A 13,750-nucleotide genomic window follows, 5' to 3' on the forward strand; every position below is an offset into this window, starting at 1 on the left:
TTACTTGTACTAAAGTGTGGAAGATTCATTCCATTTTCACTGATTGTTTCTTATTAAATCTGTGGCAGACATATGAAAACAGTTACAGTTTAGTTCTTGCATTTAAATCTCCAATTGTTATTATATTATATAATTCTTATTTATTTTATCTATTGCATTTTGTAGATCTTTATAAAATTCTTCTACTTCTAGTAACTCAATAAATTATTCATTTATTTTGTTCATCTGGTATTGTTTATACCATAAAGCACTATTATGCATAATATGCTGTTGGTTATAAATATTATATGTTGGTTGGCTATTGCAGAGCATTATACATGTCTGTAACGATGTGTGCATTGCATTATGGGATGCTAAGGAAATTGATGTGTGAAGTCATTGGCTTCTATATACAAGTAGCCCAGTTGTGAAGTGACTTCATGTGCAAACTTTGTTTGCTATGCTTGGATAAGGGATTAAACCAAGAATATAATTTCTTGGCATCTTTAATTTATAGTAGTATAACCACGTGAAAAAATTTTCTTCTTTTTAGTATATATATATAATGCTAGTCTGGTAGGCCAAATGGCCTACCAGGCTAGCATTATACCTGCTTTGGGTTCTAATGAGTCTGTGGGTTCTAATCTGGCCCTGGGCATAGATTTTTTGAATGTCCTTAAGTTGGAAATGAAAATTAAATTTTCACTTTGTTTATTGAAGTCCTGAACTGGCTTGAAAAAGTTCCATGTTTGGCCTCTAGAACAGGGTCCTAGATTAAGTAAAAAAATATTTAAACTAATTTAAAAATTAAAAATAGTAATAATAAATAAAACCACTTACCTCCACCCAGCACTAATGTATTATGTTTTACAACTTTTTGTGGGTAGGAATCACATATAAAAAAAAAATGCAAGCTTTTGTTTAGATAGTTTATGTTATACATGAATTATCAGAAAGCAGATAATTCATGTATAACATGAATTATCTGCTTTTTTTGGTGTGTGTGTGTGTGTGTGTGTGTGGTGTGGATAGTATACCTCCTCTCCAACTGTGGGTTCTAATCCTGCTGTAGGCATAGGTCATTATAGGTAGGAATTGCATAAAAAAAAAAAAAAGCACAGTCATGAAGATCATTTCATATGCAAACTTTGTTCGGATACACTGTATAACATGAATTAAAACAGAACAAAAAAAATACTTTTCTATATATTAAATATAATAATCAATAAAGCCAAACAACACTTCTTGAAAAAAAAGGTGTTTGGTATTCTGGCATAAAATATTTTAATTTCTCTATGATACAAATATTTGAGAACTAAAATAAAACACTAGAATATAACTGATAAACTGCTGATAGTAGTTTGTTTTAGCAATCAATTTCTCTGGCGATGAAAATTATACTCACTGGTTGTGGGCTAACAGAGCTACCACTGCTTTCATCTTCAGCAAAAGCTCTAGTTGCACTAGCTTCTAGAAGATCAGGAAGAGGCTGGGAGTGCAAAAATGATTCTTCTCTTACAGCTCTCCTATCAGTTGACCTTTTTTCATCTCTCATACTAGTATCAGAACTTATGTGACTGTTTAAGTCACTATCAGAAAACTCACCATCAGATATGTCAACTTCAATTTGTCGCAGTGCTAGAATAATTAAAATACCATAAAAAAATATTTAAAAAAAATGTTGGTATCACAGAGAAGAACACACTAACTTTGAATCAGCAAAACAATAATAAAATACCCCTACCACTTCACTCTCTTTCTTCTGTTTTTGTATATTTTTATAAAGGCATATATTGCATCATATATGGATATATTTGCATGCATGCATGCATATATATATATATATATATATATATATATACATATATATATATATATACATACCACTCCACATCTTTATATATATACTTTTTATTTTACATATAGAAAACCAAATTCTCTCCTATCCAGTAATCACAATTACAAGGAACATGTAACCTAATTCATTCTTCCATTTATTCCTAGGTTATTTCTAGTAACAATATGTCTCACAATACCATATACAACAAAAGCAGTCTTCCATACCACTCTCCATTCTTCTAAGCCAATCTCAAACTTGTTATGGTGGAGAAAATGTAGTAAAAGGGAGAGAGGTTATGTTGAGAAACAGTGTATATAAAAATGAAGTAGGGACGTCGAAACAATTTTTTTGCTTTTTATTTCACTGACATCTCTGTTTGGTGGTGAGCAATCACAACAGAGACATTACTTTTGGAATATTCTCTCATATAACCCAATCCTCCTTTTAGTTAGCTCCTTTCATAAGGTTTAATTAAATGGTTGGTGTGCTCTCATGTAACAGCCACTGTTATCTTGTGTTGAGAAAACATATTATCCCAATACATAATGTTCACATGACACATCAACAAATATCCCAAGCACAGTGATAATAGCATAAGATATTATCACTTTTTTTTTAAACCTTGAAGAGAGAGAGAGAGAGAGAAGGGGGGGGGGAGGACTGTCACTAAACAGTTAATTTTAATATTAGTTTTTTTTCCCTTTAAAATCACATTTACTTCCACTTCGAGTAAAGATTAAAGGGACTCTTTTTTTTTTTTTTTGAATACATAAGAAAACAATCTCATAATTTTTAAGGTTTAATATAACTGTAAATGCTATTTCATGCATACTTCAATACATTATGATATGGTAAAAGGAGCAAAAGTGACATGAATACTCTAATTATGTTGTCAACGTCAGCACTAACAAACTGCTTGTGTGAGCATTGAAAGAACCATTTAACAAAATGTTAAAAAAATTAATATAATATTTGGCTGATATGTAGAACAGTTTTCAATACAATACTGTTTTAATACTGACTTGGAAGCATTAGAGTGAAATCTGGTGTACAGTTGGAAAGCTGATTAGTTAGTACCATAAACATTTACTGAAAAATATTCTGAAGTATGGCATTTAGGTTCTATCCTACCATAGTACTACTTATGTTTCTATAAAGCTAAGTTTTCTTGTTGGCTGTGACAGACCACTGAGCCTAACATGTTATGAGGTAAAGGAAATGATATGTTGTAATGCTAAGGCTTCATAACTATCTTAGACAGTTGGCTCAATTAAATAATTATATTGTTATACAGGATTCAAATTTTCAACTGAGAGAGAGAGAGAGAGAAGACTTATTTTAATAATTAATCAGATTTCATTATTATTCAATATCTAAACACATACTTTTTTTTGAAAATACTAATTATGGAGAGCACATTGTTTGGCTGCATTATTTTTGGGGCTACAAATACTTTACAGCAAGAGGAACGATAAAGAAATGAACTGCAATGCTTCTTATTATCAGTTTCCAATTTTTTTCATTTAACATTATACTATGTAAGGACCTAAAGAGACAAATTATAACTATAATCCAAAATAAACACCAAAGAAACATCCTGTAAGAGATGATTTGTAAAATGAACTATAGCATGAAGCTAACTGATCAGTGAACATCTAATTTATTGTATTCAATTGAAAATGTCATCAAAGGGATAATACTGAAGGATATCTTGTATAATTTAATTTTGCAACATACTTGGAGTAAACCAAATGAATAATCATCCAAAAAAAGAAATACAGTAATCTATCATTTATCCAACATTCAAAACAACCACTCTTCAACTAATCGACTTCTAGAGAGCATCATGTAATAGTACTTCAATTATCGGACAAGTGGTAAATTACTATATGCTTAAGAAAAGCTACTGAAAGAGTATCAAGATGATAAATCACCTATAAGTATGATATATATATATATATATATATATATATATATATATATATATATATAGAGAGAGAGAGAGAGAGAGAGAGAGAGAGAGAGAGAGAGAGAGAGAGAGAGAGAGAAACAACTAGAATCAATTAAATTGTCAGTTAAAGACTGAAAATGCTGAAATATGCCTTACTTCATGTAATATACATCTGTTATATTATCTGTAGACTGGTCCCTCTCCTTTTTTCTTTCCTTCTTTCTCCTTCCCCTCAATGCTATTAGAGTATTCAAGGGCTAGGGGTGAATTTTTCATATTTTGCTATTTTATTTCATCTTATGTGGAAAGGGCCTCTGCAATCCTACCACTTTCTTCTTGCATCACTCCAAAATGCCAATATGGTTGTGCCTTATAATACATCTCATGCTGCATCAGTTGTTGTTCATAATAATCAGAGCCACGTTCAGGGCTTAGGCAGAAGGTCCTGTTTGAGAAGTATATTCCAGTCTCCAACAACAGTGATATTGTGGATGAGCAAAACAGAAGGTACCAGGATTAATCCTAGAAGGGAATTTTACATAGGCACATGGAATGTTCAGGGTCTACAGATGGGTATTCTTAAAACTGTCTGTAAAGAGATGGATAGGTATAAAATTGACATCTGGGAATTACAGAGACCAGATAGAATGGAGAAGGTCACTTCAAAAGACAGGATGGTAAGCTAGTTGTTTACACAGGTGGTCACTCAAAGCATCATGGGGTATCTGTGATACTGAACACAGCTCAGAAAAGAAGTCTTCTTGGTTATAACCCTGTTAATGATAAGATACTTTCTATTAGACGTAAGGCTCAGCCTACCAATGTGTCAATCGTGGTAGTTTATGCACTAGGCCTGAAGAAGAGAGTGAGGAATTTTATGAAACTTAAGGACTGTTTTGGACAGCCTACCAAGGCATGACATACTTTACATCTTAGGGGGACTTAAATGCTAAAGTGGGAAAGAGTATGAGAGTTAGGCCAGAGTGTGGCATGTTTGGTCTGGGTGAACATAACACCCATGATGAAAGACTGTTGGAATTTTCCCATGCTAACAGATTAGTTATTACCAATACCTGCTTCCAGAAACATCCATGACAGACCTAAACTTAGATATCTAACATTGATAGGGCAAGGCATCAGACTGATTACATCCTGGCTCTCCAGCAGTGGAGAACAAGCATCTCTGATGTGCATACTTGTCCTGGAGCAGATTGTGGTACAGACCATCAGCTATTAAGAGCTAAAGTAAGACTAAGACTCTTAAAACTTCCAAGTCAGGCACATCCCACTAGATTGGATGCTAGAGTAATTGCTAGTGGATTCACAGAAGAAACATCGACTCGGCTGGATGATTTTTGGAAAACCAATGAAGAGAACTCACCAGAAATGCTTTGGGAAGGAGTCAAGGTGATAATACAGGATACAGCTAAGAAGTATCTTGGCCAAATAAAAAGACCAAGAAACCCATGTATATCGGATTTAACATGGGAAATAATCAAAAGAAGGTGGTTAGAAAAACAGAGACACAGGGACTGAAGAATATAAGAGATTACATAGAGAAGTCAGAAGAGCCATCAAGCAGGACAAGGAAAAGTTCTGTATTAATAAATGTGAAGAGATAGAGTTCCAGATGAGGGGGGGGGGGAGAGTACAATTATAAAAGGATGTTTTATTTAGTGCGTGATCTAAAGCATTAGTTTAAGCCCAAATTGAATGTCATCAAAGACAGGAATGGAGCATTACTAACAGAAGAACTGGATAAACTAACAGCTATATAAACTAAAACTATACCATTAATATACAAATAAAATAGTGGCACTAGTATACAGAGCCCTGAAACACTTCACTAATCATTCTCATTGGCCTTGATTCTACTCAACCACTCACCACCCTCTGATGTCTGTCTGTTACCCTCACAATCCATTCCCATTTGCTCCAATTTATGTAATAGTTTTCCATCTGGTATTCTGTCAAATACATTATTTAATGTAAAAAATTTTACATTAAATAATTTTTTTACGTGAGTTTTCCTCTGTTTTTATACTTTTTGTGATTATACTTGCTTATGATATTCCATTATTGAAACAAACCTTAAAAACACTATTATTTGAAAATGGAATTACCTGATTTACTTGGCACAGACCGCTGCAGTTTTTTTTTTAATTGTGGAGTTAAGTGTTTAACACTACTGTCATAAGGAAGTTGAACAGGAAAACTTGCAGCTTTCTGAGTCTCTGTCAGTGTATGCTCTAAAAGAATGACCTAAGAAAAATAAAATAAATATAAATGAATTATAGCAATTAAAGAAAAAATTAACAACTTTTGAAAAATAAAGCATCGAAATAAACAATGCTTTATTTCAATATAAACATATAAAAACTATACTGCTTAGAAAGAAGTCAATGGGCACCCCAAAAGGCAAGGTGCATCTTACTGTAACAAGTCAAATGTTTGTGGCTGGTAAAAAATGGACGAATATGATACCCCAATTCAGTGCAACTGTGTATGGGTGAAATGGCTGCAAAAAAGGGAACTGATGAAGTTTGAACGAGGCAATGCGATAGGATGTCATGTTGCAGGCCTATCTGTTCAGCAAACTGTTGACAAATTGGGCCATCCCAGGTCAATAATCAGTGATACCATATTGAGATGGAAGCACAGGGAGTCAACTGCAAGTGCTACCCACAGTGAAAGACCCACCACACTCACCAAACATGACTGTAGGGTACTACAAAAGATCATATGTAAAAACTGCCAGTTGTCAGCCGACAAGGTGAATGCGGAGTTCCAGGCATCGATTGGAACATGAATCTGCACAAAAAAAATTCAGAATCAAGGCTCTAAAAGAATGACCTAAGAAAAATAAATAAAATGAATTATAGTGATTAAAGAAAAATTTAACAACTTTTGAAAAATAAAGCATTGAAATAAACAATGCTTTATTTCAATATAAACATATAGAAATTATACTGCTTGGAAAGAAGTCAATGGACACCACAAGAGGCAAGGTGCATTGTACCATGTAGCGTGTCATGTGTTTGTGGCTGGTAAAAAATGGATAAATATGATACTATCATGGTTGGACCGTGATTATGCAAGCCCCACATTACCTGAACCAACATGAATCGCCATCTTCAGTGGTGTAAAGAGCATGTACAGTGGGACATGGAAACTTAGCAAGCTGTATTATGGAGCAATGAATCACACTACACCCTCTATTGAGCAAAGACTGATGTGGGTATGGATGATGCCTAGTGAACGTCTCTTACCAGAATGAGTAACCCTAACTATGAAATTTGGAGTTGGCAGTGTGATGATATGGTCCTGGTTTGGCTTCAGACCTCTTTGTGGGGCCATGAAGATTGAACTCCGAGAGGTATTCGAACATTCTGAACAATGCAATGCTTCTTACTTTATGGTGTTTCAATGGAACCGACCATTGTCTCTTTCAGCAAGACAATGCAAGTGGCATAAGGCTGCTGCTGCTGTAACTGCATGGTTTGTGGATACGAACTTCACCACAGTTCACTGGCCTCCACAGAGCCCTGATCTCAACCCTACTGAACATCTGTCGAATGAACTGGGGCATCGTGTGAGGTTAAGGGACATCTGTCCCACAACAGTGTAGGACCTCATTATATGCCTAAAGGAAGAATAGTGTAAAATTCCAAATGATCACTATCGTACACTTGTGAAAATTTATGCCTCATAGGATTGCTGCAGTCATCACAGGGAAAGGAGGTCCTACATCTTATTAAGGTGGGTCCACCTTAATAAGGTGTTCATAGTCTATGCTGTTTAGGAAGAAGGCTATGTAAACAGTATAAAATTCTTATTCTTACATGATGTATTAGCAATTTGACAAACTTGCAGTGGATGTGCTTAAACTATTGTAAGTTTTCCTTATATTTGTTTTGCATGCAACTGTAAAAAAAAAAAAAAAAATTATGTTAAAATCACCCATGAAAAGCTGTCAGCCTACAGGACATTAGGTATTGGTAATGTGGTGGAGTACTTTTTCAAGACATTCAGGCCTTCCATAAGCAAGGTAGTGGTCTCACACTGGGAGATGAATTTCATCTACCTAATGAGAAATGTGCAGCAAACAGATGGACGTAAAAAGTTAAACAATAAGGGCTGTAAATGGAAATGCAGTATATACCCTGCTTCTCCACCTAACTTATAGAAAAATCCCTCTGTCAACCAACTTCCTATCCATCTCACAAAGGGGAGCATTACAATTCTTTTTTGACTGAGAGAATTTATAATCTGTCAAATCATGTCAATTCAGTTTAGGCAAAACAAAATTATTTCTATAATAGTACAATATGAACATAGTATATCAGGTTAGATTTGTGTCAGTATGAATAATGTCACTACACACACCATATCATTACTATGCACACTTTTTTTAATGATAATCTGCAATGATTGTGCTAGTGAGGCCTCGTTCACTCCTCAATAACATGTGCTTATCATCATGCCTTTTCCAGATCCACAAAACTTAAATACAGATCTTACTTATATTGCTATAATTTTTTGAATAATTGTCTTAAATTAAAGCTCTGATCTTAATAACCCCTATATACCCTGAACTCAACTTGATCTTCCCCAAATTTCTCTTCAAAAATTTTTCTTAGTCTCTCTTCTTGAGTATGTTAGCATAAACTCCTGGAACACTAAGAATAGAAATTCCTCTGTCATTCTTATTTTCCTTTTCTCATAGGTGCTTACTATGATAGTTCTACAGCAATCATCTGAAATTCAGAATTCTGCAGTACAGTACACAATTTAAAACCTTCTCATATCTGAACATTTCTGATCAGTCATCTACTCTGGTAGCCTTTCTGCATTTCAGATTTCTGATCGTTTTTTCCTACCTCAAGTACTAATATGTACTGTTACACCCTGATATCTTAAGAATATAGAATTCTCAGTTATCATGGTGTAACATGAAGAATAAATAAAATAAATTAGAACCCTGCATGAAAGATAATGGTTGAATTAATAAAAAGAAAAAGAAAGATTCTTGCATCCAATAAAATATATAAAATATAAAGGAGTTTGTTAAATTAACTAACAAAAGAAAGAAAATATTAATATTGTGATATGATTTAAATGAGAAAAGTTAAATAAATAAGACAGAAAAGGATTAGTCATGAGAGATGGTATGTGAGAGGCTAGAGATTAAGTTATTAAGTAAATTCATAGAAAAATTTTGGAAGGGGGATTAAATTAGAGGCTAGCAAAAGAAAAACAACAGACTATCACTCAGGGCCGATTCCCAGATCGAGACATCGTTACAGGCTCGCCGATCAAATGACGTTTGGCAGAAAAACGCCACCCTAATTGGTCGGTGAAGTAAAAACAAGTAGGGGGCGGAGAAAAGAAGTTAGAAAAAGTGCTGTTAGGAGAACAGGTATAAAGGGTTGGACCCCCCCCCCCACGAGGGCGTTTTTTGGTTTTGGTTTTGATTCTGTTCCAGGAGGAGTCCTTCGCGACCTCTTTCGTAGGGATTTCACGGTGTTTTCCTGAGTGGCGAGAAAGGGGTTATATCTCCACGTCACAACACGGAAACGAAAGTGAGCGGAATTTTGGTTCCGTATTTCCTATGTGAGAAGCGAAGAATGCTATGAAGTCGAGGAAAGGAAAGCATATTCTTTGTGTTCCAACTTCAGTGACAACTACGAAAAACGGAGAGCTGTAAAGAAATCGATGTCCATGTGGCGAGTTGCACAGCCGTCATATAGATGTTTCAATGTGTGTTCGGAGTTACGAAAAGTTAAGCCACCGTAAGCCTAATTCAATTCAAAAAAAGAACGTAGGAGAAGCAGATTATCGGCGAGGTTACACCAAGCTAGTACAATCAGAAGAAGGTAAAGGCCCATATGAAAAACCCAAGAAAGAAAGGTACTGTAAAATATATCTAATGTTAACAAAAAATTTGTCTGTGATAAGTATCATTATTCTAATACAGAACTGTTGAGAGTGACCAAGGAAAACTTATACTAGGACTTTAGTATCTGACAGAATATATTAAAAGTAAGCTAGCTAGTGTTAATGTCATGTAAGTAATTAAGTGTCCTGAGAATTTTGCATGTCTATTGTAATGTATTGGAAAGTAAAAATGTCATAGTTGTATGTTGGTGCAGAAAAAGGTTTAGTTAATCTACTTAAGTTTGAGTAGTTAAATAGTGTGAATTAATCTTATTTGTCCATGTCAAATGAATTTACGTGTTGAATGTGTATGGCGGCATGATCGTAATACTAGTTATGTGTTAGTGCAGTAGATGGTTTAGTTAATCTACTTAAGTTTGAATAGTTATATAGTGTGAATTAATCTTATTTGTCCATGTCAAATGAATTTATGTGTTGAATTGTTATGGCGGCATGATCGTAATACTCATTATAGGATCATAGCCTAATTACATGTAATAAGCTAATGTTAGTTTGTAAGTATTTAGTTTAGCATGAAATTGAGTAATCACAAAAGTTGAATTGTACCATGTTAAGGAATTTAATAAACCTTTGTTCTATAATAAAAGAGTTGCCTGAAATTGCTGTCCAATGCACCACTTGAAAAATACGAACCTAATCACGCGGGAAATTAATGTTAAGAAACGAGATAAAGTGTCACGATTGCAACATTGTTTCACTTTCAGACATATTTTAGTTCTTTCTCCTTGTTTTTGTATATAATATCTCAAACTAAATATCCCAAAAGGCGCAGTATAAATACAAATATTAGGGGTACTAAGGGGAGAAATAACTTAGATATTAGTATAAGTTTTGGTGATATCTCGTGCGTAGATAATAGAAGAACATAGATAAGAGGAAATTATTAGATAAAAAAAAAAATCATAAATTGGGACACAACAGTACTTCTGATTGCAGTCCTCTTGATTATTTTCTCCAGTGTTCTATAACTGATTGTATCTTTCAAAATAATTACTCCAGATATCCAGAACATCTCTAAAGATCCTCACAGTTTTCATATCACCTTTATGATTTCCCATTACTTTTACAATATTCTTCTTCCCATTTCTAAACTTTATTTTCTCAACAGATTCTGAAACATTTAGCCACCTTCATTATATCTATCTTTTATCTTATTACCAGTCTCCCATGACTTTTGTTTAGTTACTTATATGCAAACAGCTTGGCTTTCATAAATTTTTCTCTGCATTTCTCAGTGTCCTTGTTGACATACCTGTTAGGAACTGTGTATATATCTTCTTTTCCTGGAGTGCCTCTTTAATGTTTTTTCACCTCCATCATGAAGTTCTCATTTTTCTATCCTTGCAGCCACACCACATGCCTTCCTTCTAAACCATTCAATGTTTTCTTCAGACTTTGCTAGCTAATCTCCAAGGTTTGTTTTTCCTTATTTTCTAACTCTTTCAATATTTTCTCAAATAATATTTGGATAGTTGAAGCTAGTTCACCTCTGAAAACTGCTCAACTTGACATTTTTCTTTTTAATGTGATATTTTTATTCTGCTTAAAACAAAACGGTGATCCCTTCCTATTACAAATCCCATGTACTCTTTGTTGAAGATGTCATTAAGAACAACACAACCAATGAGACTTTTCTTATTTCTTGTGTCTTCTATCCATGTGAATTTATGTATATATCTTTATGCGAAGAACAAAGTGATGAACAGAAATCCAGCAGATACTTGCCAGTTTTCTCTATATTTTTCCAAAGCATTTCTACATGTTATATACTTATTTCCTACTCATGTTTAGATCTTCAACGTTTACAAGGGCGGTCTGAAAAGTTCTCAGCCTAACAATGAAAAACAAAATTTATAATTTCAAAATTATTTTGAATTCCAGCGATGTTCCAGCACCATTATCCCATCACCACAGTGGTTCTCAGTAAGATCTGCAAAATACCCCTCTACAGCTGCAATCACCTCCTGATTCGAAGAAAAACGCTGACCAGCAAAGAAGAGTTTCAGATTTGGGAAAAGACAGAAGTCAGGGGGAACCAAATCTGGGGAATAGGGTGGATGTTCCAACAATTCATAGTGCAGATCCCTTAATTTTCCCATTGCCAGAACACCTTTATGGGCAAGTGAATTGTCCTGATGAAGGTTGATTTTTTTTCCCTTCTGCAAACCGGGTCTTTTCTCAGGAATTTTTTCGTCTAGTCTGGTTAAAAGATCGGAATAATATTCCCAGTTATTATTTTACCCTTTTCAAGATAATTAATAAACAAAATGCCTTTAGCATCCCAAAATACCAATGCCATGACCTTTCCTGCTGATGAGACCGAACAACTGGCTTCTCTCCACTGTTTTGATTCTGGTGTGTAATGATGAATGCAAGTCTCATCCATAGTAATAAATTGATGCACAAAATCAGTTTTATTCTTGTTAAAATGCTCCAAGCACTGTTCAGAGATTTTCATAGGAGTGTGTTTTTGATCTGCTGTGAGCAATTGCAGCACCTATCTTGCGCAAAGCTTTTTTCATTTGCAATTCATCATGCAAAATATACAATACACGTTCTTTTGAAATGCCTATAGCCTCAGCAATTTCATGCACTTTGACTTGCCAGTCATCCAATACCATATCATGCACTTGATCAATGATTTCTGGTCTTGTTACACTTTTTAGATGTCCTTCACGTGGATCATCTTCAAGGCTGGCACAGCCACGTTTAAACTTGGCGGCCCATTTCTTATTTGTCAAAAAACGAAAGAGAAGAGTGCCCATAAATGTTTATGAACTTTGAATGAATTTCTTTTGCCGTTAAACCTTCTTTTACAAAGAATTTTATAACTGTATGATACTCAATTTTATCCATTTCAAGGGATACAGACAACACTTTTGCTTCAGACAGCTGTATAAAACAAACTACTTGATAGAATGACTTGCAATTTCACATCGATGCTTATGACAGATGTACCAACTTAGAAAAAAAAAATCTTCCCAATAGTGTTGCCACCTGTGGTTGAGGCCAAAAACTTTTCAGACCACCCTCGTATATCAGCTATTTTCTCTAATGACTTGAAAAACTCTTCTACTTCTCCCATGGTATTACCTTCTGTGGGATATAGGCATAAATGTCTCACTGGTTAATTCCCCATTTTGAAATCTACCCACTTTAATATTCAATAGGTTTAACTTCATATTTAGTGTTGAATACTGCAGTTATTACTTCTTTTCTGATGGCTACTGCCCAAATACAACATCTTATTCTTATTATTTAGCAGTATTTTACCTGCTTTAGTAACACCAAATATGTTGGCATGGTACTTCTAAAATTTTACTGCAAGTGAGCTTCACTTCTTGTGTGGATGGTACCATCATCAATTCTATTGTGCATTTTGATGACTTTTCAATGCCTGCCTAGCTCCCAACAAAAACGGAGAGACTGGTTAAGTGGGTAATGTCCCAGCTTCAATATTTCATCACAATGCATCATTTTTCTTTGTGGTTTAAGGTTATTACCAGTTTTGCCATTCCAAATCGCCATCCCATTAATGGATATCTAATGAAAAGGTGTACCATGCGAAGATAAGATAGGATAATGAATCAAAAGTACTAGTCAGTTCTTAATAATCCTTCTTTATAGGAGGTCTCTTTCACATATCCATGGTTGATTCTTAAGTGATACCATATTTGTTCGAAGTCTCTCTGTCTCTCTCTCTATCTATATATACAGTCATCCCTCGACTTACGTCCGTTCGAGTTATGTCCTTTCGAAGATACATCCGTGATCCCATAAGGGACTAAATAACACTTTCAGCTATACTTTCGAACATGACACAAGTAAGCGTAAAGTAAAGCATGCACAGTGGCAACAGTGCTTTCAACGACAACCTCCCTCGGCAGTCGGCACGTGTCTTCAACAGTTTTCCTCTGTTGATTTTGTGTTTGAGAAATGGGTTATTTGTGTATTTATCAAAATTTGTGTATTAAATATTTTGGATTGTTTTGTGAAACATGGCCCAATACATGTACAATCAA

The 13,750-nt window shown here is 34.5% G+C and overlaps 1 protein-coding gene across 1 annotated transcript in view; it reads right to left on the reverse strand.

The window, feature by feature from the left end:
• Positions 1-13,750, reverse strand: part of LOC150093146 (uncharacterized) — a 339,961-nt gene that overhangs the window by 79,262 nt on the left and 246,949 nt on the right. The window contains exons 15-16 of the mRNA XM_090414162.1: positions 5,894-6,032; positions 1,385-1,617 (exon numbers count right to left, since the gene is read on the reverse strand). Of these exons, the coding sequence (XP_090270288.1) occupies positions 1,385-1,617; positions 5,894-6,032 (372 nt within the window). The remainder of the gene's footprint in view (positions 1-1,384; positions 1,618-5,893; positions 6,033-13,750) is intronic.

Source organism: Typopeltis vanoorti, chromosome 24 (genome assembly GCF_054136105.1).
Source record: "Typopeltis vanoorti isolate ZY-2024b chromosome 24, IOZ_Tvanoo_1.0, whole genome shotgun sequence".
Lineage (NCBI taxonomy): Eukaryota > Metazoa > Arthropoda > Arachnida > Uropygi > Thelyphonidae > Typopeltis > Typopeltis vanoorti.